The sequence below is a fragment of the Budorcas taxicolor genome, chromosome 4, assembly GCF_023091745.1.
Source record: "Budorcas taxicolor isolate Tak-1 chromosome 4, Takin1.1, whole genome shotgun sequence".
Taxonomy (NCBI): domain Eukaryota; kingdom Metazoa; phylum Chordata; class Mammalia; order Artiodactyla; family Bovidae; genus Budorcas; species Budorcas taxicolor.
Window position 1 is genome coordinate 115,046,217 of NC_068913.1, and position 26,356 is coordinate 115,072,572.

Genomic DNA, 26,356 nt, shown 5'->3' on the forward strand with positions numbered 1-26,356 from the left:
AGTCAAATTCATAGAGACTAAAAACAGAATGGTGGTTACTAAGGGCTGGAGAGAGGGGGACATGGGGAGTTAGTATTTAATGGGTACAGAGCTTCCGTTTAGGATAACGAAAATCTCTGGAGATGGATGGTGGTGACGGATGCACAACAATGTGAATGTACTGATGTCAATGAACTTTACACTTTAAAATAGCCAAAATAGTAAATAATAATAATAATTAATTAATAAATAGATGTTATTAAAACAAGACATTATTAGTGAGAGCTGGAAGAGTGAGGAGAAAAAAAACAGCAAAGAGTTCAAATTTGGTGTTTTTCTAACAGAAATAAACTAAATAATGTAGCTAGCTTAAAGAAATAATATGGAGGAGACGCCATTAGAGGGAGGCGGAGAGCGGGCGCTCCTAACCTCTCCCCAGGTTCCTGACGTGGTGCCCGGGGCCCTTCACTATCGGAGGCGGCAGTGGGGACGGCGCCCGGGGCCGGGGGCGCCGGTGCGGAGTGGCTGCGCGGGCCGCGGCTGTGGCGGCGGGGGACGCGACGGGATGGCTGCGGCCGGCGGCGGCGGGGCGGCGGCGGGCCGAGCCCACTCGTTCAAGGTGGTGCTGCTGGGGGAAGGCTGCGTGGGGAAGACGTCGCTGGTGCTGCGCTTCTGCGAGAACAAGTTCAACGACAAGCACATCACCACCCTGCAGGCATCATTCTTAACAAAGAAGTTAAATATTGGTGGGAAGAGAGTAAATCTTGCTATATGGGATACAGCAGGTCAAGAGAGATTCCACGCATTGGGTCCAATTTACTACAGAGATTCAAATGGAGCTATTTTAGTTTATAACAGATGAAGATTCTTTCCAGAAGGTTAAAAACTGGGTGAAAGAATTACGGAAAATGTTGGGAAATGAGATCTGTTTATGTATAGTAGGTAATAAAGTAGACTCGGAGAAGGAGAGACATGTTTCCATTCAAGAAGCAGAATCGTATGCAGAATCTGTGGGAGCAAAACATTATCACACTTCAGCCAAACAGAACAAAGGAATTGAGGAACTCTTTCTTGACCTTTGTAAAAGAATGATAGAAACTGCACAAATGGATGAGAGGGCAAAAGGCAATGGCTCCAGTCAGCCGGGAGCTGCAAGGCGAGGTGTTCAGATCATTGATGATGAACCTCAAGCCCAGAGCGTTGACGGAGGGTGCTGTTCTTCTGGATAACTGTTCACCCCTAAGAAAGTAAAAAAAAAACAAAGTGTGGATCATTGCCCTCAACATGAAGACTGCCATATTCCAAGTCACATTATTTTACCGATGGAGTTACAGAATTAACAGTATTTTAAATTACGTTTATAACTGCAGAGACCTTAAGTGCTAAACCTAGTGGAGTTTGTGACCAGAGAATTGGCATTTTCTACAAATGTTAACAAAGCAATTACCAATGGCCTTTTTACATATTTTTTTCTTTAATAAGAAATAATATGCATGTAGAAAAGACCTACTTAAAGGCTTCATTTATATTCTTTTAAATCAAATCTTTATTTAATAACTTACATATGTTGTTGGAATGGTATACATTTTTGCAGTCCTTTGTATTTTGTGGTAGTTTGAATTGTATCCCTTCTAAATGGCAAAATGTCTTTTGTTTTCTCCTTTTTTTTTTAATTAGCAGATACCTGAAGTACTATTTTTGCAGGGTTTGCACAGGCCCCTAACTGTCTACTACACTTTGATATAATCTTTATACATCCTGTATGCTGAGCTGGTAAAATACAATGTAAATTACATATTAAATATTTTATCTGCTTTTACAAGTGCAAGGTGCAAAAATATATACAATAGTCTCATTGATGACTGTAAAGTGAATTAACATTTGGTGATAATGCCTAAGCTTTTTGACTCTGATATAAAGATCATAGCTCCCCTTCACTTCTGTCTTAACTTGAAAGTGGTGTGTTTAAATTTTCTCATATACTTTACTTGAATTATTGCTGTTGTCATGTTTTTTGCCTCTAAATCCATGTGATGATTGATTGAGCAACAGCATTTGCCTTTGGGTTTGGGGTTGTTTTGTTCTTTTGTGGGGTTTGTTTTTTGGGAGGCAGGGATAAAAGAGATGACTTCTGCCATTTTTGCTTTAGAGTGGTTACCTTAGAAGTATTTGGGTGGAGCATGCTGAGTTTCACTTCTGCAAAGCTTTAGTTTTCTCTTACACTTTATATGAAATGGATTCACTGGTATGAGAAGAGAGGAAGAAGTCCCAGATAGTAGCCACTCACCAAGACTCTTTTATACAGCAGCATGTTAGTGGTAGTTTCTGCTCCGGAGGCAGCAGTTCTAGATCTTTCCTAAGCAAATTGTATTTGTTCATTGCTTGCCAGAGATGAACACGGAAAGTTTTGTTTCATTTTGTAAGCGCTATCCTTCTGAGTTTCTTTGAAGGGAAACATTTCATGTAACGTAGTTATAGCAAACACTGGAAAGATTTATAAAATTATATTCTTGTATACTTTGTAAATGAGTCTCACTAGGTTTTTTTTTTCCTTAAGCATAAGACTAAACTTAAATTTGTTAATTTTAATAAAATCAGGCACAGGAAGAACACAAATTATGTAAATTAATAAAAATTGTTCTTGTTCTAATATATATATTTTTCCATTTCTGTCATACTTGGAAAACTAGTAAATGATATGTCTAAGATAAAAAAAAAAAAAAAAAGAAAGAAATAATATGGAGAAGGAAATGGCAACCCACTCCAGTGTTCTTGCCTGGAGAATCCTAGGGATGGGGGAGCCTGGTGGGCTGCTGTCTATGGGGTCGCAGAGTTAGACACAACTGAAGTGACTTAGCAGAAGCAGCAGCTTAAAGAAATAATATAGATCATCAGTGTCATGACTTAGGAACAAAAGAGCATCAAAAAGGAACAGGAAGATTTGAAAAAGAAGAAAACACCATACCTAGAAAATTTTTAATGAAACTTAAAATTTAATAGAATAGGGAAAGCGGATTATACACAACTGAGACAGAAACTGAGTAACTTGTTGGATAATTGTGAAGAATTTAACCAGCGTGCAACGGGGAGAAAATAAAGAGATGAAAACTGAAAGATACAAACCAGGTTAGGAGATAAGGAAGTTACAGTGAGAGGGTTGAACATGCGGTTAATCAAATTTCAGAAGGAAATATTAGGGAAAATTTCAGAAAGTAGATGTTCAAAGGCATAATTCAGAGAGTTTCCCAGGTTTTACAAACAAGAGTATGACAACATTATATGGCAGCCTAGATGGGAGGGGAGTTTGGGGGAGAATGGATACATGTATATGTATGGCTGAGTCCCTTTGCTGTGCAGCTGAAACTATCACAACGTTGTTAACTGGCTATGGTGGTGGTTTCGTCGCTAAGTCGTGTCTGACTGCTGTGATCCCGTAGACTGTAGCCTGTCAGGCTCCTCTGTCCGTGGGATTCTCCAGGCAAGAATACTGGAGTGAGTTGCCATTTCCTTCTCCAGGGGATCTTCCCAACCCAGAAATCGAACCCAGGTCTCCTGCATTGCAGACAGATGATTTACCAACTGAGCTATGAGGGAAGCCCGAAACGTGTGTATTACCATATGTAAAATAGATGGCCAATGAAAGTTCCATGCATGAAGCAGGGCACTCAAAGCCGGTGCTCTGGGACAACCCAGAGGGATGGGTGGGGAGGGAGGGAGGGGGGTACCGTTCAGGACACATGTACACTCATGGCTGATTCATGTAGATGTATGACAAAAAAACACCACAATATTGTAAAATAATTAGCCTCCAGTTAAAATAAATAATTTTTTTAAAAAAGAAACATTTAAAGAATGTACCTCAAAAAAGAAGAAAAAGGATATCAGGAAGAAAGCCTGAACTAGAAGAAAATGAGGGTTCTTTTTTTGCCTAATAAAAAATCAAGTAAATTTAAACAAACACTGAGTATATATATTTTTTTCATCTAACTTGGGGGGGGGGGGTTAAAGTAAATCAAGATAAAACTAGAATTCAAGATAAGAATATCACCTAACAAAGAGCATTCTAAAGGCAGAGTATTCTTCAGGTAGAAGATAAGGATATTGGTTACCTTTAGAATTTGCTTAGTTAAGTGCTGCTGCTACTGCTGCTCAGTCGCTTCAGTCATGTCTGACTCTGTGCAACCCCATAGACGACAGCCCACCAGGCGCCCCCATCCCAGGGATTCTCCAGGCAAGAACACTGGAGTGGGTTGCCATTTCCTTCTCCATAGTTAAGTGCACATGCTTTAAAAAAAAAAAAAAAAGAAAGAAAGATTTCAAAGAAAACCGCTAGCAAAGCAGAAATCCCCTTGAATGAGGAGTTGGTGGGGAGCTGAAGATGGAAGCAAACTAACCAGTAAATGCTGAAGGAGTTCAGAGTAGCATCTACTGGAGGAAAGGAACACTGGTTCCTAATGTCTGCTTCTTACTTCAGAAAGGAATCTTTTTTTTTTTAACGGAGTTGGTAGTTCGCCATAAAACTTAATTGCAACCATTTTTGTTTGCTTTTCTTCAAATCTGAGGCTCCAGGATCTTGTTTGTGGAGTTTGAGGCAATGCAGCTTTATCCCACCCACTGAAATAGCTCTGAAGGGGCAAGAAATAGTAAATTAACTCTCCTACTGCAGGAAAGCCTTCCTCTCCCTGGCACCTCACAACTGTTTGCTTGGACGTACTTTTCCAGGAAGTCTTTCTCATTGAGCCAGGCAGCTAGTGGAGCAGAAGGTGGGGAAACTCCCAGGTGCTTCCCAAGTTGAGCAAGAATGGACATCACCCACATGACACTGGCAAACAGCCACTGGTCCTCCTCACAGCTGAGAAAATCCCATCCCCTCCCCTGCCTCCTGCTGGAATCACTTGAAGAAATCGCAGTGAGAGGAAGGAGCCACACGCTAGGACAGACGTTCCTAACCCTAACCTTCCTGGTGCAAACGCTTGTCTCCTCTGGGAAGGGACCCTAGCTCTGATGATTGCAGTTTTAAACATGGGGGGAAAATGGGTCTTTTATTTAAGTGCCTTCAGTGGCTTAGCCGTGTCCAACTCTCTGTGACCCCATGGACTGTAGCCCACCAGGCTCCTCTGTCCATGGAATTCTCCAGGCAAAAATACTGGAGAGGGTTGCCATTTCCTATTCCAGGGGATCTTCCTGACTCAGGGGTCGAACCAGTGTCTCCTGCGTTGGCAGGTGGATCTTTACCACTGAGCTGCCTGGGAAGCAAGCCCCTCATATATATATGTGTATGTGTGAGCGCATGCACACGTGCTAAGTTGTTTCAGTCTTGTCCGACTCTGCAACCCTGTGGACTGCAGCCTGCCAGGCTCCCCTGTGCATGAGATTCTCCAGACAAGAATGCTGGAGTGGGCTGCCATGCCCTCCTCCAGGCGATCTTCCCGACCTAGGGATTGAACCCATGTCTCTTATATCTCCTGCATTGGCAGGCAGGTTTTTTACCATTAACAACACCAGGGAAGCATATATACTTATATGTGTGTGTGTGTGTGTGTGTGTATATATACATATATATATATATATATATATATATACATACATACATACATACACACACATATATACAGTTGATTATTAAAGAGCTTTTAAAATACAGAACTCTTTCCGCAAGTAAGGGAACGCTTTGTATTCTAACAAGTGATGTTCAGCTCCAGCTGAAGGGGGTTGGAGGCATCAGAGCCCTCCAGCCTGCACACCAACACTTATATCCCGACAGCCCTGAAGCAAGCTTGGGGTGGATCTAACACCCCATGAAGCAGCTTGGAAACTACTGCCCCTAAACCATCATGAAATGCAGAACTGAGTCTCAGACACCAGGTTGTGGAATCTGGATGCTGGTGCCAAGGTTAAAGGACCAATAGCCAGTGGGGAATCAGGGAGTTGACAAAACACAGTGAAAAGTAGTGATCAGAAAAGAAAAATAGAACTATTTTCTTCCTGTTTACACTCAGAATAGTTAAATCCTTCAGTAAGTACACATTGGCTTGGGACTAATTGCCAGATCGTGGGTCAGGGTTGTGAAGTCAGTTGCGAATATACAGTTTGGTCCCCAAGACTGAGTTGTGCAGACAGACAGATGGCTGCTGGGTTTTCCAAGTAAACAAAAGCAAGGAGAGGGAGGGATGGAACTTGATTTCCTACTGGAAAGAAAAACAAAGATGATGAGACTTCCAAGGCTATTCACAGGGCGAGGAGAGGGAGGGGGGGGGTGTGGGGGGGGGGGGGAAGGATATGGAAGAGAAGAAATGGGGGAGGGGAGGGGGGTCAGATGGAGGAGCAAGCTCCTCCCTCAGAAACTTGGAAACATCAGGGGAAGAAAAAGGAAGCTGCCGGACTCTGACAGTAAGAGATCGATTTGTGCTAGAAAAACAGCAACAAAAGAAACAAACTACGAAGTTGAGGTCTTTACCAGAATGAAATATGAAAACAATTTCTATCTGATCTAGCCATAAAAGGGCTGGTTGAGAAATACTACAGCACAGTGGAAACAGTGTCAGACTTTATTTTTCTGGGCTCCAAAATTACTGCAGATGGTGACTGCAGCCATGAAATTAAAAGACACTTACTCCTTTGAAGAAAAGTTATGAGCAACTTAGATAGCATATTCAAAAGCAGAGACATTACTTTGTGACTAAGGTCCGTCTAGTCAAGGCTATGGTTTTTCCAGTGGTCATGTATGGATGTGAGAGTTGGACTATAAAGAAAGCTGAGTGCCGAAGAATTGATGCTTTTGAAGTGTGGTGTTGGAGAAGACTCTTGAGAGTCCCTTGGACTGCAAGGAGATCCAACCAGTTCATTCTGAAGGAGATCAGCCCTGGGATTTCTTTGGAAAGAATCATGCTAAAGCTGAAACTCCAGTACTTTGGCCACCTCATGCGAAGAGTTGACTCACTGGAAAAGACTCTGATGCTGGGAGGGATTGGGGGCAGGAGGAGAAGGGGACGACAGAGGATGAGATGGCTGAATGGCATCACTAACTCGGACGTGAGTCTGAGTTAACTCTAGGAGTTGGTGATGGATAGGGACGCCTGGTGTGCTGCGATTCATGGGGTTGAAAGAGTCGGACACGACTGAGCGACTGAACTGAACTGAACTGAACTAAGCACCTTAACAGCATCTTCAACCAAGAGAAGAAAGATGCCTTCTCTCATGGGCATCCTTGGTTCTGTCCTGAAGCTCCCACAGTGAGGCCGTGCCTCGCTCATCCCAGCATCTCTGCCCCTGTCAGCACCACGTTGTGAGGCAGGATTGTGCAGTGGGTAGAGGTGGGGGTGCCCAGCCAGTTCTTCTGCTATGAGTCTGCTAAGAGGTATGAATAAAACCTACCTGTCAGATATGTCATCAAGTCACAACCAAAATGCAAGCCCCCTCACTACGCTGGAATCAGAAAAATGTGAGAATCCCTATGCTGTCTTAATTCTCAGACCATGGCATGCCTTTTTACCCCTCAGAAGTGAAACCATGCCCCATAAGGCTGACAGAACTGTTACTCACTCAGTCGTGTCTGACTCTTTGTGACCCCATGGACTGTAACCCGCCAGGCCCCTGTGTCCATGGAATTCTCCAGGCAAGAATACTGGAGTGGCTTGCCATTTCCTTCTCCAGGGGATCTTCCTGACCCAGGGATCGAACCCATATTGCCTGCATTGGCAGGTGGCTTCTTTCACCACTGAGCCCCTGGGAAAGCCCAGGCTGACAGAAACCGGTGATCCACAGAAATCTGGGGCTCATCCTACAGGACAGCAGGTAAGGAAACAACTTATTAAAACCCCCTTCCCTTGAAAGCTGCCTTCACTGACCAAGTTCATCCTAACTGTTTTTGGCCTCTGATGAATGGGTCACTGTAGTAACAATGCTGGTCGCTCAGTCGTGTCCGACTCTTTGTGACCCCACAGACTGTAGCGCACCAGGCTCTTTTGTCCATGGAATTCTTCAGGCAAGAATACTCGAGTGGGTGGCCATTTCCTTCTCCAGGGGATCTTCCCGACCCAGGGATCGAACCCAGGTGCCCTACACGGCAGGACGATTCTTTACCGTCTGAGCCACAAGGGAAGCTTGTAGTAAAAACAGCATAAGTTGTTTTCCAGGACTTGGAGTCAGCCCCTGTCCAGTTCAAGCTGGCTAAGACAGATTGGGACCACCAACCCTAAAACTCAGCCTGCACAGGGGTCCAGTGAATGACCTTTTGACATCAGAAAACTCCACCATCCAGTCATGCTAGTGCCTCCAATTTTGGACATGCATCCCGTGACAAAGCCCATAAATCAGACACGCTGGTACAGAGTGCCAGCTACCTCACCTTTCCCCACTTTGAGTCACCTTTCTCCACACCTAAGACCACCCTGCTTCTCTACCCCACAAAGATTTCAAGCTCCTCGCCTTTGGGAGGCACATTTGAGATTCATTCTCCCAACTCCTCACTTGGCTATCTCATAAATAAATGTCTTCTCTGATGCAAACCTCAGCATCTTGGCATTTGGTGATGCTTGCTGCACATTGGACAAATGAATCCGGTTCCATAACAGAAATGCTTATATCTATATATTTATATTGTACATAGAAAATTTTTAAAGTAAAAAGCTTTTCTGCCGGGAGCCAGCATGAGGAACTCCACCCATGGCAAAGGTCATGAGGAAGGGGGCTTGGCATACGCAAAGGCGTGATCAAGCCTCAGGAAACCCCCTGTTCCTGAGCATCTACCCACAAAACCAGAGTCTGTTTTATGCTCTCACCTACACCTCTGACTTTACGGGGGGCTGTCCCCCATAACCATTTCTCTCGGAGAAGGAATTAACTTGCAGCTCCAGTTAATAAAAATTCCTGGGTGTGACAGGAGTGTTTCAACTTACAAACTCCTCTGAAGGTTCCCTCGCCTGCCTGAGTGGGTTTGTCCGGCCACATATGATTGTTTACAGCCTCCCAACCATGAGAGGCATGAGATGCTTTAAAACTTTCTAAATACAGACTCTTTTGAGAAATTACAAAATTATTAGTATAGTATAGTGGGTTGATTAGCAATTATATTGGTGAAGGGTTTTTTCATTTGTTGTGCCAATAATTACTGCTACTTCCCTGCCCTGGTTGTGACAAGGGTGTCTCAGGTCAAACCTCTCTGCTGACAGACTAGCTTGTGTGACAACCTCTCAACCATTAACAGCACAGAGAGTCTGGAGTATTTGGAAAGTCTTAATTAGCATAGGGCTTTTCTCATTGTTCAGTCAATGATTGCCGCCAGGCCTCCATATCCTTAGGCACCTGGGAATATATTAATCAATGTATTTGGAATATAGAAAAGGAAATATAGTAGTTTTGATGTCAGAAATACTAGACTTTTTGAGTTAATGAATTTTCTCTTTTGTTATAGATCACTGTACTTTGTTATAAATCACTGTGTCCTTGCTATGTAAAAATGTAACCTTATCACTATCTTAAGACTAAATAGATCTTAAGGGGAACATTGGTGAAGGGTTTTCATTTGTTGAGCCAATATTTGCTGCCAAATCTCCATATTCCCTGCCCTTATAATGAATATAACTAGCATATAGGAAAAATAAGTGTTAACCTTTAAGATTAATCATGTTAAACCTTAGACTAAGTAAATTCCTTTCTTGATTGTAACTCCCTACACCCTCACCCTATAGGAATGCAACTTTATTTGGAGGGTGGTGCCTAGTTTAAGAAAAAACACCCTTGGAAAATATAAGTTTTTTGGTTATCAGAAAAAAAGGATCATAAAATGTCAGCAGGCCTCATGGCCAGAAGATGATGTAAAACCCATAAGATCTTTGTATAATTTTATATGAAGCACCTGATTGTGACAAGGGTCAGGTCTGCTGACCCCCACATGACTCTGTATTCATCCCTATGTATAACAAAAAGTATATAAGCAAAACTGAAAAATAAAGAAATGAGATCAGTTTCTGGAAAGACTGATTCCCCCGTGTCCTTTTCTTCCCTTCTGGCTGAATTCCCATCTGGTATGTGGGTACTCACCACGCCTGCTAATTTTGCCTGGGCTTCTAAGATCAGACCGGGGAGGCCTCAGTTCCTCCTCTCCTTCGGGAGAACGGAAAGACACCTGTGGCCTACATAGATGGTGATTGGTATTTCACATAAACCAAGTTACTCAGCCTCCTTTGCTCCACTAATTTTCCTACTACACTGTCCGTTTCTAATCTCTCTCTATATATCTGTAATTAAATGTTTTTTCCTAGGACGCCTACTCCGTCTCCCTTTCGAATTACCCTGGATCCACTGGGGCTGGACCCCAGCACTTATCAGTCATATCATTTACCATGAGAGGCGAATAACAGGTGTATGTGTGTGTGGTGTGTGTGTGTGTAGTGAGGGAACTAACAGTAATTACTGCAAAAAAAGAAGAGAGTAAGAAAGAGATGGAGGAGACAGAGAAAAAGAAAAGAAGGAAGGGAGGGAGGGAGGAAGGAAAGAAAGTAAAAAGACGGAGGGGGAGGAAGAGGAAGGGCAGGAGGAAAGGGAGGGAGGGAGGCAATGATCTCAGTCCATGTCTCACATGGCTCCGTAGAGCCCACAGATCCGTTATAGATGCTTAAAGACAATAGGTAAAAAGATCCTAAGCTTATGATAGCTATTTTCACTTTACATTGAACAGAAGGAAATTGCCAAAAGGAGTTTTTTTTCACTTGGGATATAGAGCAAAACGAAAATTTAGTCTTATTCGGACCCGGTTTCCATATGATACGTCAGTCAGTCAGTTCAGTCACTCAGTCTTGTCTGACTCTTTGCGACCCTATGGACTGCATCACACCAGGCCTCCCTGTCCATCACCAACTCTTGGAGCTCACTCAAACTCATGTCCATTGAGTCAGTGATGCCATCCAGCCATCTCATCCTCTGTCATCCCCTTCTCCTCCCGCCTTCAATCTTTCCCAGCATCAGGGTCTTATTCAAATGAGTCAGTTCTATTCATCAAGTGGCCAAAGTATTGGAGTTTTCACTTCAGCATCAGTCCTTCCAATGAATATTCAGGACTGATTTCCTTTAAGATGGATTGGTTGGATCTCATGCGTAATTCTCATTCAATTTCATGAGTATCGATGCACCAGGTATATTAACAAACAAAGACTACATCTTTTCCACACAAAATCATTCTTTGGGGTTATTTCTGTTTAATCAGCACTAGGGGAAACGTGACAATACCTGTTCGCTGAATGGAAGACCCTGGAGTGGCCACAGTGGGTGAGGGTGGGGAGAAGAAAAGTGAGCACAGGAAGCAAGTCTGTGGGACAGGGTGGTGAGGGGCCCTGGGCGACTTGGAAGGGGCATGCAGGGTCCAGGCAAGGGTCTCTGGCTGCTCACAGTACAATGACAGCCGTGGTCTTCTCCTTGGAGGGGGAGGGGGGCACTGAATTCTCCCCCAGCAGATTCCTCTCTGACCCTTCTTCATCCTGCTGAAAAAAGAAAAACAGGAAGAAAATCAATCCTCGGGAGGCAAAGGATGGGACAGAGTCAGCTCCACTTGGCAATCAGGCAAAGGAAAGAAGGAGGGAAGGAAAAGCTGATGGAAGAAGGGGAGCTAGACAAGATCTAGGCCAGAAAAGAGAGAAAGTGCGGAACTGACAACAAAGAAGCTGGGGAGGCAGATGTTAACCCAGGTCAAAGTGATGGGGTCACCTTCCCCAGACAGCGAAGGGCAGAGCCCAGCACAGGCAAAGGCTGAGTGAGGGGGGCATGACCTCGGCTCAGCCGTGTTCCTGCCCCCCTGTAGTTCCCTAGAGCCACACCAGCCAGACCTGCCCTTTCCCTGCATGATGTGTGTGCTCAGTCGCTTCAGTCGTGTCTGACTCTCTGTGACCCAGTGGACCGGAGCCCACCAGGCTCCTCTGTCTTTGGGATTCTCCAGACAAGAATACTGGAGTGGGCTGCCATTTCCTCCTCCAGGGGATCTTTCTCCCTAACAGCTCACCAGGGCCCGGGAGCTCTGGCCACAGAAGCTTCGAAGACCCATGCCCAGGGAAGCCAAGGACACAATGACCTGCAGAGCACAGATAGCCAGGAGCAGAGCACGGATTCCTAGGAACAAATCCTAAAGATAAAGGAGAAAAAACAGTTACAGTCAGGAGTCAGCTCCTGTGATTCCTCTGTTACTCTCATCTTGCTAGGAGGTATCAGAGTCTGTTCAACTAACTCCTTCTCACCCAGAAGCAGATTGCATTTTCCAACCACAGGGGCAGACAGTCTCCATCCCATTTGCTTGTCTGCAGGGTGACCTTACCACACCCTGTGAAGAGGTGGAGACTATTGCTCAACCCCCTGGAATCTGGAATCAAAGCCTGGGAATGCTTTGATCAACAACATACAATGGAAGTGACACTAGGGCCTGGCAGCTTCCATTGCCTACATCTTAAAATGCTCACAGTGGGATGCTGCCTATTGTAACCCAGTTGCCCAAGCCACACAGAGAAGCCATTGTAGCCTCCCTGGCTGGTACTCCCCAGCTGAGCCCCCTGACATGTGAGTGTGCCATCTTGGCAGTCCAGCCAATCAAACTCCTGGATGACTTCACACCCAACTGACCCATGACTGCAACTGCCTGAGAAAACCCAAGTGAGGACTGCCCATGTAAGCCTAGTCAACCCACAGAATGTGAGACATACTAACCAACTGCAGTGTTAAGTCACTGCATTTGGGGGCCGTGTGTTACCTGGCAGGGGATGAGTGATAGCAGTCACACACCAGGAAAGACAGAAGGGTGGCTCATGATATCCTGTCCCCTCTTTGCTCCTCATCCCCTTTGATTCAGGGAATGATCATGCCCGGAGATCTGAACGGTGTCTTCAATTTAAGTTAAAACCTCCTGAACCAACAAGGTCAGATGAGGTCCACGCTCAGAGGGCCTCCGTGTCTGCCCTCTGGTGCCCCAGTCCCCCAATTTACAGCTATGATGTGTTCTTGGAAGATTGACTCTCCTTTCTCACCATCAGCATTTGCATGTATCTTCTGCAGTTCTCCTCCTCCCACGATGAATAGGAACTTCTTCGCTGGTACCAAGAGGTGGGGGTGACAGGGACTAAGGAATCACACACGGAGCTGATGTCATAGAAGCCATCACCTTCCCAGAGGAAGCTATTCACACAGAAGATGACAGCAGCCACGGCCGTGGCGATGCCAGCCAGAGTGAGCAGACCTGATGCGCAGCCCTAGAAGAGAGAGGTTCAAGAGGCGGTCCCCCTCCATGGATGGCAGAGCCGTGGGGTCCCAGCCTCAAACCAACCTCCTCTTCCCCAGCTTCCTGGCCCAGGATAAAAACCCTTCCTACCCTTCCAGGAAAGATCTTAGGATATTTGAAACCAAAGGAGTGAAGACAGAAAAATAGAGCAGGAAAACAGACATCGTAGGGGGACAGAGGACAAGGTGGGGCAGAGGATGCCTGACTCACCGAGAGTTTGCCCCGGCGCTTCTCGTGGACAATAGCCCCAACGCCTGCTGCAATGGCCTAGGAAGAGAAGACACCAGAAAAGCCCTCCAGTTGACCGTCTCCCATCACACTTCTTCCAACAGGCCCCAGAACAGCCAGTTTGAAGCAGGATCCAAGAGCCATGCAAAAAAACCTAGCAGGCAGACAGGACTCCCTTTACAACTGCCCGACTCTTCCCAGCCACGCCTTCAAGAGGAAAACGGAGGGTGGAAGGGTTTTGCCCACCCCCTAAGGCAGCCTCCTCATCACTGTTGTTCAGTCACTAAGAGGTGTCCGACTCTTTGCGACCCCATGGACTGCAGCAGGCCAGACTTCCCTGTCCTTCACCATCTCCTGAGCTTGCCCAAACTCTTGTCCCATTGAGTCGGTGATGCCATCCAACCATCTCATCCCACCGGCGTCCTCATAACATAAGGCATTTATTTGGTCCCTGGGCCTGTGGTCCCTTCCCCCGATCCCTGACCCAGATCCAAAGGAACTTTCTTTCTCCTTGTCCATGACCACTTGCCTCCCAAGGAGATCACAGCCCTTCCCTCCCATCCAAGTACTAGCCAGGCCTGGCCCTGCTTAACGTCCAAGGTCAGATGAAATCGGGAGTCCTCAGGATGGTATGGCCGCAGACTCATAACCCCTTTCTTACTCACCACAAACCCTGCCCACAAGGCACAGCCCGAGGCACGCAGCCAAATCCAGGGTCCCAAGTAGAGAAGCCCACCGAGGGCACAGCTGATCGCCCCGAGCAACAGCTGGGTCACCTGCAAGAGATGGGGAAAGCCACGCCCCTTCCCATGAGCCTACACGTTCCCGGCGCAGCCACCCAGCTCCCAGCTCCTGGAGAGCACAGCTGATCGCCCCAAGCAACAGCTGGGTCACCTGCAAGAGATGGGGAAAGCCACGCGCCTTGCCATGAGCCCACGCACTCGGGGCGCAGCCCTGGAGATGGCTCCCCTCTCTTGCCCTGCCTTGACTTCTCTGCTTGGATTCTGAAAGTTCTATCCATGAAGCAGTGCATCCTGCTTCTCCCTCACCCCTCTGACTTGACAGCATTTTATCCTTCATTCTTTCCTAAATCCCAGTTTTCCTAAATACCACACCTTGTCATCCCACTTGATGCTTCCTGCTTCTTTTCTCCTCTTTTTCCCATGGGAAGCCCACCATCCTGTCCAGGATGGGCCACAAAGACCTCCTTCCAGAAAGGAGTGTGGTTGGCTGACAGCCTGGGCTTCCCTGGTGGCTTAGACGGTAAGGAATCTGCCGGCAATGCAGGAGACCCAGGTTTAATCCTTGGGTCGGGAAAATCCCCTGGAGAAGGGAATGGCCACCCACTCCAGTATTCTGGCCTGGAGAATCCCATGGACAGAGGAGCCTGGTGGGCTCCAGTCCATGCGGTCACAAAGAGTCAAACACGACTGAGCGACTTGCACACTTCACTAGCTGACAGCCTGCAGTGGTCAGCGTCTTTGGGGTCCCCTCATCTTTCAAGCCGAAGGCACATTCTTTAGGGATAGCTGCCCAGCAAGGACTAAGCAAGGTGGTGGTTCGAGGGCCATTTCCACCTAGAACGGGACTCCTATGGTGGGCAGTCTTTGCTCCCAAGCTCCCTACTGGGCTACTACAGACCTCATCAGGGCTCCATCAAGACCTCCTCTCTCCCCCTGCCCACTCCTGCCCTTTTCACTGCATGATGTTACACCCCAGTAAACCTTTTGCACACCTAGCTCCCCACTGGGTGTCTGTTTCCTGGAGGATCTGACTATCACGGCTTCTTGGACGTCACCACCTACATGGATATCATCAGCTACATGTCCTGCCAGCCTCTCAGATTCATCACATCCAAATGCCAGACCCCATCCCCCACACCGCCAGGGTCTGCCTTGCTGACTTCCAGCGCTCCAGTCTTCTGGTCACTCTCACTCCAAACCTCAGCATCCTCTCAAACTCCTCTCCTCTCTGGTGCCCCAAGTCCACCCACTCCCAAGTGACCCCCCCCCCCCCACCGAAGACTTGGACTCCACTCTCTCCTCCTCATTTTTGCTGTAACCTCGCAGATGCTGACCCTCCATACATCTTACCTGGACACCACCTGGCTGGGAGGCTGCCTGAAACTCAGGTACCTGCCCCGAATCCCTCCATGTCCAATCCTTCCCACCATTGAAGCTGATCCAGGACGAACTCTTCAGCTAGTCACTCAAGGCTCTCAGCAATACTGGTTTATATTTCCAGTCTAATCAGCCAGGAGTCCCATTCTCTTTACTCTGACAGAACCTGCCCTATGCTTTCTGGCTTCTTTGCCTTTGTCCTAGGCATTCTCAAAACCTGAAATTCCTTTCCTCCCATCCTCCACCTCTATCTGTTAAACACATTGCTTCTCCATTCAAGGTCTGGCTCAGATGCCATCCCTTGCAGGAGGCCCTCTGCAGGAGGCCGTCCTGTCTTCCAAGCACATCACCTGTTGTTGTTCAACCACTCAGTCGTGTCCAATTCTTTGCAGCCCCATGGACTGCAGCACACCAGGCTTCCCTGTCCATCACCAACTCCCAGAGCTTGCTTACAAGCTCATGTCCATTGAATCAGTGATACCAAACAACCATCTCATCTTCTGCCACCCTCTTCTCCTTTTGCCTTTGATCTTTCCCAGCATCAGGGTCTTTACCGATGAGGTGGCTCTTCGCATCAGGTGGCCACCTGATCTACCTTTGCCTCTAGGCGTTTGTGCAGTTGCCTGACCCTTCTGAGGAATGCTGAGCACCTTGAGGTGATCATCGAGGGATTCTGGCTTCAGCCTTCCCCGCAACGTGCCTATCATATCGCCTGGCATCTGTAGGCCCTCCGTCCACATGGGTTCGAAAGCCTCCAGCGATCCTTCCACCTGCTCACCCCTACCTCTGGCTGGGGCTGCTCATACTGCACCAGAGAAACAATCCCTTACTTCTTTCCATCTCAATCTCTGTGTCGAAACTTCCAAACAAGCAGGGATACAAGTTGTGAGTTTTCATGGGGATTTTACTCACTTCCTTTTCTCACATCATATTGGAGAAGGAGTGTTACCTGCCTCTGCGTCACCGTGCTAACCCATCTCTCCAGCCAGCCCACTCTTACCCCTAGTGCCAGCTGTCCATAGCCTATCCTGGCCTTGGCAGGACGGTGAGACAGGCGCTCCACCAGGGAACTCCCAGCTTTTAGCAGTTGTGCCAAAGCGGATTCCTGGTGGATGTGGATGTCAATGTGGGTGGGCTGGGAGAGCGTAGAGCCCACATCAACTCCATTCACAGTCAGCGTGTTCTGGGCCATCCTTCCTGCTGGGGAGATGTACAGGAGTGAGGTCTGAGAGCTGAGGAAGAAGAAAAGGAATACACAGCATGAGTGCAGGGTAAGAAAATAGTCTCCATGTCAAGTCCCGGCATGTGAGATCTCAGTTCTCTGACCAGGGATCAAACCCATGCCCCAGCCTAGAAAGTTCAGAGTCTTAACCACTGAACCACCAGGGAAGTCCCCGATCTTAATTTGGAATACAAATCTGAATCATTTGTAGAGTTTTCATCACATGTATCCTGGGATCTCTTCCCCAAATGGTCAGATACAGTTTGTCTGGGGTTTGGGATTAACAAAGAAAGGAATATGAATTATTTTAGCAGCATGGTGTGTATATTTACACATAATACTTTTATATGGTAAAAAAAAAAATCAAAAGATAAGTAAGTGTATACTGCTAAAATCCTCTCTCCTATTATAATTATACCAATTATATATCTTTCTCTCATAGCCAGCTAGTTACCTTCCAGGCAGAAAAATATTACCATTTTCTAATATGCTTCCTGTGACTGTTCCAATCCACTTCTATGACTATTCCAATACTGTTAATTCTCCCATTATGACTGTGGTTGACTTTCTTTTCATGTTTAAGACCCTTTTTCCTCTTCTTTTCTGAGCTTCCCTTTCATATCCTATGACTGCCCTGTTTTATTGTTTTGTTTTGGTCTTTACAGGAGTTCTTTGTGTGTTTGAAAAATTACCATCTGTGACATGACTTGCAGATAGGGCTTTAATATTTGTAATTTATTTTTGACTTAGCTTGTATTTTTATATAATCAAAATTTTCAGTCATTTTTTCATGATTTCTGGGTTACATAGCATACTTAAAAAGGACTTTGCCATGTCCAGATCATAAAATAATAATTCTTCCCTGTTTTCTTCTAAGTGCTTTTATGTTTTCAGTTTTCACATTTAAATGTTGATCTATCTGGAACTTACCTTGTAAGCTGGGGAAAAATGGACCCAAATTGTTTTTTTTTTTTAAGATGTTAAACTTTTGAAAATATATCCTGTTTATGGAATGCATCATCCTTCTCCCATTGATTTAAAATGCTCCCTGGAGCAAAAGTGAAATTCCCATAGGAAACCAAGTCTGTTTTACTCTTTAACTGGCCCATTGGTGGATCTGATGAGTCATGCACCATGACCATAAGTTTTAATTATAAATACAGAGTTTCATATTTAGCTGAGCTATTTCATTGACCCCCTCACCATGTTACTTTTCTCTTTGATGGCCACTTTTGCTAGATTACTTCTCCTTGCGTATTTTGGAATCAACTTGCCTTGTTCCAAAAGAAATCCCCTAGAAGCAATTCTCATGGTCATCCTAATGATCACTGTTTAAATCATAGCATTATTAATAACGATTCTAATAACATCAGCGAGGATGATAAATTTAAAGTCTTCCCATCTGTATTGTATAAGCTTCTCAGAGCAGCTTCCTGCTTCACCTACCTGGCCTCCTGTGAAGGATACAAGTCGGGTGTCTGATGATTCTGCAGATGTGCAAGGAGGTTCAGACCTGTTCACAGACCCATCCCAGGAAGCCCAGTCAGAATTCCAGCCAGATCATCCTTGGGCTCCAGGGACGAGCATCATATTAAGGCCCAGAAAGTGGCTTAGGCTCCAGCTGCCTCCAAGTCTTCTGGGTACCACCTCTTTCCCCCCACCCCCCATGTCCTCTGGGTACCACCTCTTCCCCCCTCCACCCCCCCCCAAGTCCTCTGGGTACTGCTATCTCTCCCCTCCACCCTCCTCCAAGCCTCTGGGTACCAGTACTTCCCCCCTACCCCCTCCAAGTCCTCTGGGTACCACCACTTCCCCCCTCCACACCCCACTCCCAACTCCAGTCCCCAGATCAGCCTAGATTCCTGCTCTTCCTCTGAGCCAGGCCAGCCCCATGAAGGTTCCCTTTCACGCCACCCTGACTTCAGGCTAAGGAGCTCTTCCTTGCAGCCCTGGACCCTGCTCTCTGCCCGGCTCCTCCCTATTCCCCCTCAAGCTGGAGAGAACCGGCCAGAGCCCATGCTATACTCTGGGCCCTCCACCTTCCACCTTTCCTACCAAAAGACCTCTCACCACAAACCCTCCTTAGCCTCAGCCGCCTCACCCCTGGAATAGAGGCATGAGGCACTAGGGAGGAACAGCCGCCCATTTGATGTGGCCAGACATGGGCTCCCGGCCCTCCCCAGGCATTTTTCTAGGGTCCCTTCCTCTCGCTAATGTATCCCTTCCTTCCAAGCAGGTCCTAGGGGAACCAGAAACCGGGCAGAATGGCATCCTGTGAGACAGGATGGGGGCTTTGGGGACTGGTCTTGGAGCCTCCTAGAGAGAGTTGGGGGGTGGGGTCTGGCAGTGAGTGTCTCCTGGAAGGGGGGATCATCTAGGCTGTAAAGGCTCTTCTCACCTGCTGTCCTGTGGGAGCCAGCGGCCGAGCCGGGCAGAGCTGGGAGGAGCTGCCCAGAGCTGAGACCCACTGGGGGGTGGGAGAGAGCAGAAGGAGGGATGGAGTGATGAGGACCTGACCTTCAGCATCTTGACTTCCCAGAAAGAAGCTGGGCCAAAGGGGCCCCTCTAGGGGGGTTTGGTCTTGAGTAGACAGTCAGGCTGGCCAGAGAAGGCAGAGAACACACACACACACACACACTCTGGCATGTCCATACCTACTCAGACAGCACACACACTGGGGGAATTCTTGATCAGAAAGCCCCTGCCCTAGTGGGGACGGGAGACAGAATGGCCTCTTAGGGTTTCCCAAGGCTGGTCAGCTCTTCCATCTCCCAGGCCACCCACCTGGCCCTTGCGCTCTCCCAGACACCAGAGCCCAGCTTTCCCCAGAAGCTGGAAAACCTTGGAGGGGCCCTATGCTCCAGCTGGGAAGTTGCCTCATCCTTCCCTGCTGGCACTCCACCAAGTGCCTCCCGCTTCTGCCTGCTCGGGTCTCCCCAGCCCTGCCCACCATTCTCCACTGCCGGTCCCTAAGGAGAGCAGGTAAGGCAGGTCCATAGCCTGGGGGGACCCTTTCCCCCAAGACCCTTCTCAGAGGAGGCCCCACCCTGCCGCCACAGGCCCTCCAGAACTTGCTGGGCAGGGAGAGAGGGAGGGACCAACCTCCCCTGCAGAGGAGGGGCCTCCAGGAAGGTACAGGTGTGGGGGGCCAGGTGCACTGATGCCAAATAGTTCCCACCTTTGGTCTCCATCTCCACCCATGGCTTCATCCTTCATCCTGGGTTGGTGGGGTGGGGAGGGCAGTTAGAACAGGACTGAGGAGCCATTGGTGAGGAGAGAAGTATTTAGGGGTTGCTGGAGGGTCCCCAGACTCAGCTAGGGAACAGCTGCTTCTGGAGAAGTTCAGCAGGCAGCCAGGACTCGGTTCTGCCCAGCAGCCAGAGGGCTCCGAAGGGGAAGAGGCAGAGAGAGGAGCCAGGGGCGGGGGTACTGGGGTGCCACAAGCCTGCTGGGGGCAGAGGGGAGAAGTGAGAACTCTGGGCCATGGCCTGGTCCAGCCCCCAAGGTGGTGGGAGGAGGATGAAGGGAAGGTCTGGGGTGAAGGGGAGGCCCCATGAACCAAGCAGTGGCCCCAGCCTCGGGAGACTCAAGCATCCTTCATGAGATGCCCCCTCAAGACAGGTCCTGGGTGCTGCTCTGTGACCCAGGGTGGTGTGGGGGGGTCTCCGCCAGCTCCTGTGGAATCCGTGCCAACCTCCTCCTGCCCACTCTTCGCCCCCGACACTCCCTTCCTCCCTGCCAGGCAGGTGTCCAGAGGCATGGAGACAGTGGACCACAGGGAGGCGGCCCCCAGGGCTCCCCAGCCTGTCTGCATCCAGCTGCACTTCCACCACGAGTCGGGTCTGGCCAAGCTCCTGCTAGGCGGGTGCTCCCTGCTGCAGCCTCTCCTCCTGCCCAGGCCCCACGCCACCTCCCAGGCCCTGGGCCGCCACAGGCTGCTGGTGACCTCCTGGGTGAGTAAGGCTGCCAGCCGCGAGGGGCGTGGACAGGTGCCCAGGCTCCCCAGACCTGGAAGGGGAAGCCCCTCTCCCCTCGCTATGCAAGCTCCGTGCCAGCCTCACTCCGAACAGGATGCTAAGCCAGTCTTATCTTCTAAGCGGAGATCAAGTTCCTGCTTTTCCCCCCACTTACCTCTCAGTGAGAGCTGTAGGTAGGGTAGGTTATGGGCTGAAGGGTGCAAAGGAGCCCCTGACCATTTAAAGTCCCAGCTGGGAGAGCCCTGAGTTCATCCTCTCCCTCCCCTCCCCTTGTCTCCCCTCCTCTCCTCTGCCTTCCCTTCCCCCCTCTTTTTCTCTCTCTTTCATGAGGTTCTAACTGTTAATACCTGGAGTGGCAGGTCTCCCCAAAACTACCCTGAGACTTAGGCACAGAGGGTTGCTCCCGGGATTCGTGTGCTTAGGTTTCTCATCTTTCAGGTGATGCAGATGGTGCTGGGGGTGCTGAGCGGGGTCCTGGGAGGATTCCTCTACATCTTCTCCTCCACCACCCTGAGGAATTCGGGAGCTCCCATCTGGACGGGGGCTGTGGTGAGTGGGGCGGGAGGACAGCGGGAAGAATGGACCCGAGGAGAGAGAGGCCGCTACCATCGACCCAGCAAAATGTGGACTGTTAGCACCCGAACACAACCCCGGCTCCTCCAGGCCTATGCCCTGCTTCTACTGACAGCAACCAGCTGAGCCAAGGGCTGGGAGGGACATGGTCACCGGTCAGGTCTCCCAGGCCGCTGCCCAGGGCCTCTCCCACCACTTCTCCCACCTTCAGCAGATCAGCTGAGGATCTTAGGTGGGCTCATCTCTAGACTCTGGCACTGCTTTGAGATGGGGGAGGCAGGATGAGCCGGAGGATGTGCAAGCCAGGGGCACCTCCTGCTGGCTTCACATGGTCCTCTGCGGGTCCTGCACACCGGGCTCTCGGGGGAGGGGAACCCTGGACCACAGTAGTGATGTCAGCAGAAGGAGGTATGCCACCTGCAGCAGGAGATGGGGGGGCGGGTCATGGCAGGACCGAGGCACCCCGTATCCTGCCCACACACAGAACAACAGCAAAGCGCACATATGAAGAGAGGAGCCAAAAGTAACCATCCTCATCCACCCCATGGCAAAAACACACTGAGATGAGCTACAGCGTTGCCAGACAGGACCCTGATCCACTTTCCTCCAGGATTGACCAGGCTTCCTGTCCTGGAAGGCCTGCTGGGCGGTAGGCTGAGCTGTTGGAATGGGCGCCCATGCCCACCCAGAGACGGCTGACCCTCATCCTGTACCGAGAGCTCCTCCAACAACCTGGACCTTCCACCCCACCACCCTGGAGCTTTTGTAAAGCCCCTGGTGCTGCCTCGAAAGAGAGAGTTTGGAGGGGAAAGGAGGGCTCACTCCTGACTTGACCATGAGCATTTCTCTGATGTCTCCTAAGTAGAGGGTCCTACAGCCTCAGGAGTTTTAATTCAGGCCTCAATACTCTCCCCGTAATCTTACAGACCACAGACCTCAGGCCTGTGCAGAGTGCTGTGGGGAAGGGCCAGCTAGACGACTGCGGGAGTCATGGAGGAAAAAGGAAGCAGGCAGCTGGGGGGGGGAGGCAGGGGATGGGGGAGTTGGGGGTTCTGCACAAACCCTGCAGCTTCAACCTCTCCCCAGGCTGTGCTGGCTGGAGCTGTCGCCTTCATTTACGAGAAACGAGGTGGCATCTACTGGGTGAGTTGGGGAAGGGCAAGGGTGAACAGCAGGCCCAGAAGCTGGAGGCCTTCCCAAGCCTCTGGCTCCATCACATGCCCCTCCCCAACTCCCACCCCTGGCCCCAGGGTGGGTGCCAGAGAAACTGAGTCTCCAAGGTCTCTCTGTGTCTGCTCCTCACCAGGCCCTGCTGAGGACCCTGCTCGCCCTGGCAGCCTTCTCCACGGCCACTGCTGCCATCATAATCGGGGCTGGAAGATTCTATGAGTACCACTTTATTTTCTATAAGGGCATCTGTAATGTCTCCCCCTCCTGGAGGCCCACAGGGGCCCCCAGCCCCCTGAGTCCAGACCTCGGGAGGCTGCAACAGTGCACCGCCTACGTGAACATGCTGAAGGTACCTGGGCAGGGACACACAGCAGCAGGTGGGGGATGGGGTGGGGGCAATCCGACCCTGGACGGGAGGGAGGCCATCCATCAAAGAGGGTGTGACCTGTTCTGCCCTGAGAAACAGACATGGCAGTGAACAAAACACAAGCAGTCCCTGCAGTTTGTGGGCAGTTACAGATCCATGGGAAATACAAATGTCGAACTCAGAATAAATGAGCCAATAGAGCTAGTATTGCACATATGGGACGGGGTGCGTAGGGGTTCAATGCCCGTTTAGGTCTCGGAGTTGTCAGGGAAAACAGATCACTGCCCAAGCCTGTCCCTTTCTGATAAGGAAACCGACGTGCTCTCTCCATGCTACAGCCACAGACCCCCCAACACAGGGCTCCTTCTTCATCCCACCTCTCCAACCCTGGAAGCTACAGACATGGGGAATGGGAAGAATGGGGTGGAGAGTGACCCTGTGCCATGCGGAAGGGGGACACAGACTCCACGTGGCAACAGTCACTCTGGGGGCTCACGGCTTTGGTCCTCTGTCCCCAGGCCCTGTTCATAAGCATCAATGCCATGCTGTTAGGGGTCTGGATTCTACTGCTTCTGGCGTCTCTGCTGCCCCTGTGTCTGTGCTGCTGGAGAAGATACAGACGTAAGGAGGTGAGTCCCTAAAGCTTGTGTGGTGAGGGCAGCAAGGGAACAGGAATGGAGAGTGGGTGGTTTAGGGAGGAGAAAAGGGTCCTTACAGAGAGTCTCAATGGGCATGATTCCTGTCTTTCTACCCCCATGGTGGCCCAGCCCAGAGAGCTCCTATCCCTGACTAAGTGGTACCCAGTCCAAAGACCCTATGGAGCCAGGGACGTGCAGGTCCATGGTGGGACCTGGGGCTCTTTGCACGAGGCTGATGTCAGATCCGATTGACTCCAGAACTGAGCTGCTCTGGAGGAGAGCGTTTATACTGTCTCTCCCCCGTGGGCTGTCTCACCCTCTCCTTTTCCCTTAGAAAAGAGACCTTCCCTTGGAAGAAACTGCCGGAAGTGAGTGAGATCCAGCCCTGCCTCTCTGGAGGACTCATGCCTGGAGCTCCCACCTGGACTGGGTGTCCAAGCATCTGCCTCGTGGGAGAAGAGCCAGGCCAGGAAGAGAGGCTCTGTCTGCCCCAGTGATCCTCCCGCATGGCCACAGCCGCCGCCTGCTCCACCGTCTCAGCTGTTCTTGCCTATTTCCGGCTCGCCTTCACCACCTGCCTGCCTCATGCCCCTCTTGAGTACTGATGATAATAAACTCCTGTATTGTTGCTCCCAGCTTCTTGCCTAGGGTATTTCTCTTGGTTGGAGGACGACAGAGGAGAATGAGCCAACAGCAAAGCTAGGAAGATCCTCCCACTCCTAACCCCTCTCTGGGGCTAGAGTACCCATCCCTGAAAACAGAGTCTCTTTAAGGCTGGTACTGGGAACTCTAGGTTCAAATAACCAGGGATGGATAAAAGGAATGGAGACTCTGAGCCCGGCTACTCACAATTCAGAGTTAAGAGGGTAAATCCTTGACCATTTGAGAGTTGGACGTTTTTTAATTTTGACTGTTTGGAAATATTAAGAATTAGATAAGATAACACTGAGATGCAATCATTTCAGAAATCTTTTTTTTATAAAGCTAGAGCATCCAACAGTGTGACGAAATACAAACCTTGGATACTTGTCCCACGAAAAAAAAAGGCGGGGGGGAGGCTTCCCTCACAGCTCAGTCGGTAAAGAATCTGCCTGCAATGCAGGAGACCAGGGTTCTATTCCAGGATCAGGGAGATCCTCTGGAGAAGGAAATGGCAATCCACTCTAGTTTTCTTGCCTGGAGAATCCCATGGATAGAGGAGCCTGGTGGGCTACAGTCCATGGGGTTGCAAGAGTTGGACATGACTTAGCAACTAAATCACTACCACCCACGAAAAAAGATACGTATAACTTCTGGATAAAATAGGAGTCATGTGTTTTTAAATTCATGGCCAACCTGAATAAGCCTTAATAGAAGCAGGAGCATGAATTCAGAGAACTGAGTCTTGAAACCAGCATCTGCCCATTCGGAGTCCCACCGCCACCCACACACTCAGTGCTTCGCTTGAAGGAACGAACTCCACATTGAGTTGTACTCCCCGCTGAGTTTTATTAGAGCAAAAGGATACACAGCAGTGTCAACAAGAGGAAAGTATTCTCAGAGAAAGGAAGCACGACAAATACAAAACAAAGTAAATAAAAAGAAATTATCATCTAAACACATCAAAGTAAATTTTTAAAAAACAAAGAGAATGTCTTAAATCTGTCAAATGGCATTAACTAAAAAGAAATTGCAACATTACATGACTCCCTCTTGTCTGCTGCTGCTAAGTCGCTTCAGTCGTGTCCTACTCTGTGCGACCCCATAGACGGCAGCCCACCAGGCTCCTCCATCCCTAGGATTCTCCAGGCGAGGATACTGGAGTGGGTTGCCATTTCCTTCTCCAATGCAAGCGTGCAGGCTAAGTCACTTCAGTCATGTCCAACTCTGTGTGATCCTATGGACAGCAGCCCACAAAGCTCCTCTGTCCATGGGACTCTCTAAGCAACAGTCCTGGAGTCTAGTTGAGAAAAGAGCTAAAGATATTGATTATATTTAACCTTTGTCATACATGATGTTCAACATTGCAAATTTTTAGAGAAATATAAATCAAAACTACAATGAGATATCACCTCACAGTAGTCAGAACAGATACCATCAAAAAGTCTACAAATAATAAGGTTTGGAGAGGGTGAGGAGAAAAAGGAACCCTCCGACACTGTTGGTGGGTATGTAAGTTGGTCCAGCCACTATGGAAAATAGTATGGAGTTTTCTTAAAAAACTAAAAATAGAGCTGCCATATGACCCAGCAATCCCACTGCTGGATATATATCTGGAGAAAATTCTAATTCAAAATGATACATGTCAATAAAAAAGAAAAGCTACAGACATGCAAAATGATAAATGCACCCCAATATTCATAGCACTGTTTATAATAGCCAACACATGGAAGCAACCTAAATGTTCATTGACAGATGAATGGGTAAAGAAGATGTTGTATTTATACATATATATATAATATTTTATTTATGTTTATATATATACATACATATATATATATACTACTGCTGCTGCTAAGTCGCTTCAGTCATGTCAGACTCTGCACAACCCCATAGATGGCAGCCCACCAGGCTCCCCCATCCCTGGGATTCTCCAGGCAAGAACACTGGAGTGGGTTGCCATTTCCTTCTCCAATGCATGAAAGTGAAAATTGAAAGTGAAGTCGCTCAGTTGTGTCCAACTCTTAGCGACCCCATGGACTGCAGCCCACCAGGCTCCTCCGTCCATGGGATTTTCCAGGCAAGAGTACTGGAGTGGGGTGCTATTGCCTTCTTCATATATATGTCTGTGAATCTGTTTCTGTTTCATAAATAAGTTCATTTGAGTTTTTTAGATTTCACATATAAG

The 26,356-nt window shown here is 48.6% G+C and overlaps 3 protein-coding genes across 3 annotated transcripts; 2 read left to right on the top strand and 1 right to left on the bottom strand.

The window, feature by feature from the left end:
* The first annotated feature begins 544 nt into the window (after window positions 1-544).
* LOC128046921 (ras-related protein Rab-21-like) lies at window positions 545-1,208 on the top strand. The gene is given in 2 exon segments (XM_052639106.1): window positions 545-831; window positions 833-1,208. Coding segments are annotated over 2 exon segments (663 nt in total).
* Window positions 1,209-11,177: 9,969 nt separating this feature from the next.
* TMEM176B (transmembrane protein 176B) lies at window positions 11,178-19,289 on the bottom strand. Its single transcript, XM_052638974.1, has 8 exons — window positions 19,203-19,289; window positions 18,251-18,317; window positions 16,583-16,814; window positions 14,128-14,238; window positions 13,445-13,501; window positions 12,984-13,205; window positions 11,972-12,091; window positions 11,178-11,456 (listed from the first exon to the last, which is right to left on the bottom strand). The coding sequence occupies exons 3-8, from the start codon at window positions 16,772-16,774 to the stop codon at window positions 11,361-11,363; spliced, it is 798 nt and encodes a 265-aa protein (XP_052494934.1). The 5' UTR covers window positions 16,775-16,814; window positions 18,251-18,317; window positions 19,203-19,289; the 3' UTR covers window positions 11,178-11,360.
* A 1,260-nt stretch (window positions 19,290-20,549) lies between these two features.
* Window positions 20,550-24,050, top strand: TMEM176A (transmembrane protein 176A). The gene is made up of 6 exons (XM_052639155.1): window positions 20,550-20,757; window positions 21,220-21,330; window positions 22,441-22,497; window positions 22,661-22,873; window positions 23,410-23,520; window positions 23,864-24,050. Exons 1-6 carry the CDS (start codon window positions 20,563-20,565, stop codon window positions 23,903-23,905), a joined length of 729 nt encoding a protein of 242 aa, XP_052495115.1. The 5' UTR covers window positions 20,550-20,562; the 3' UTR covers window positions 23,906-24,050.
* The last annotated feature ends 2,306 nt before the right edge of the window (window positions 24,051-26,356 follow it).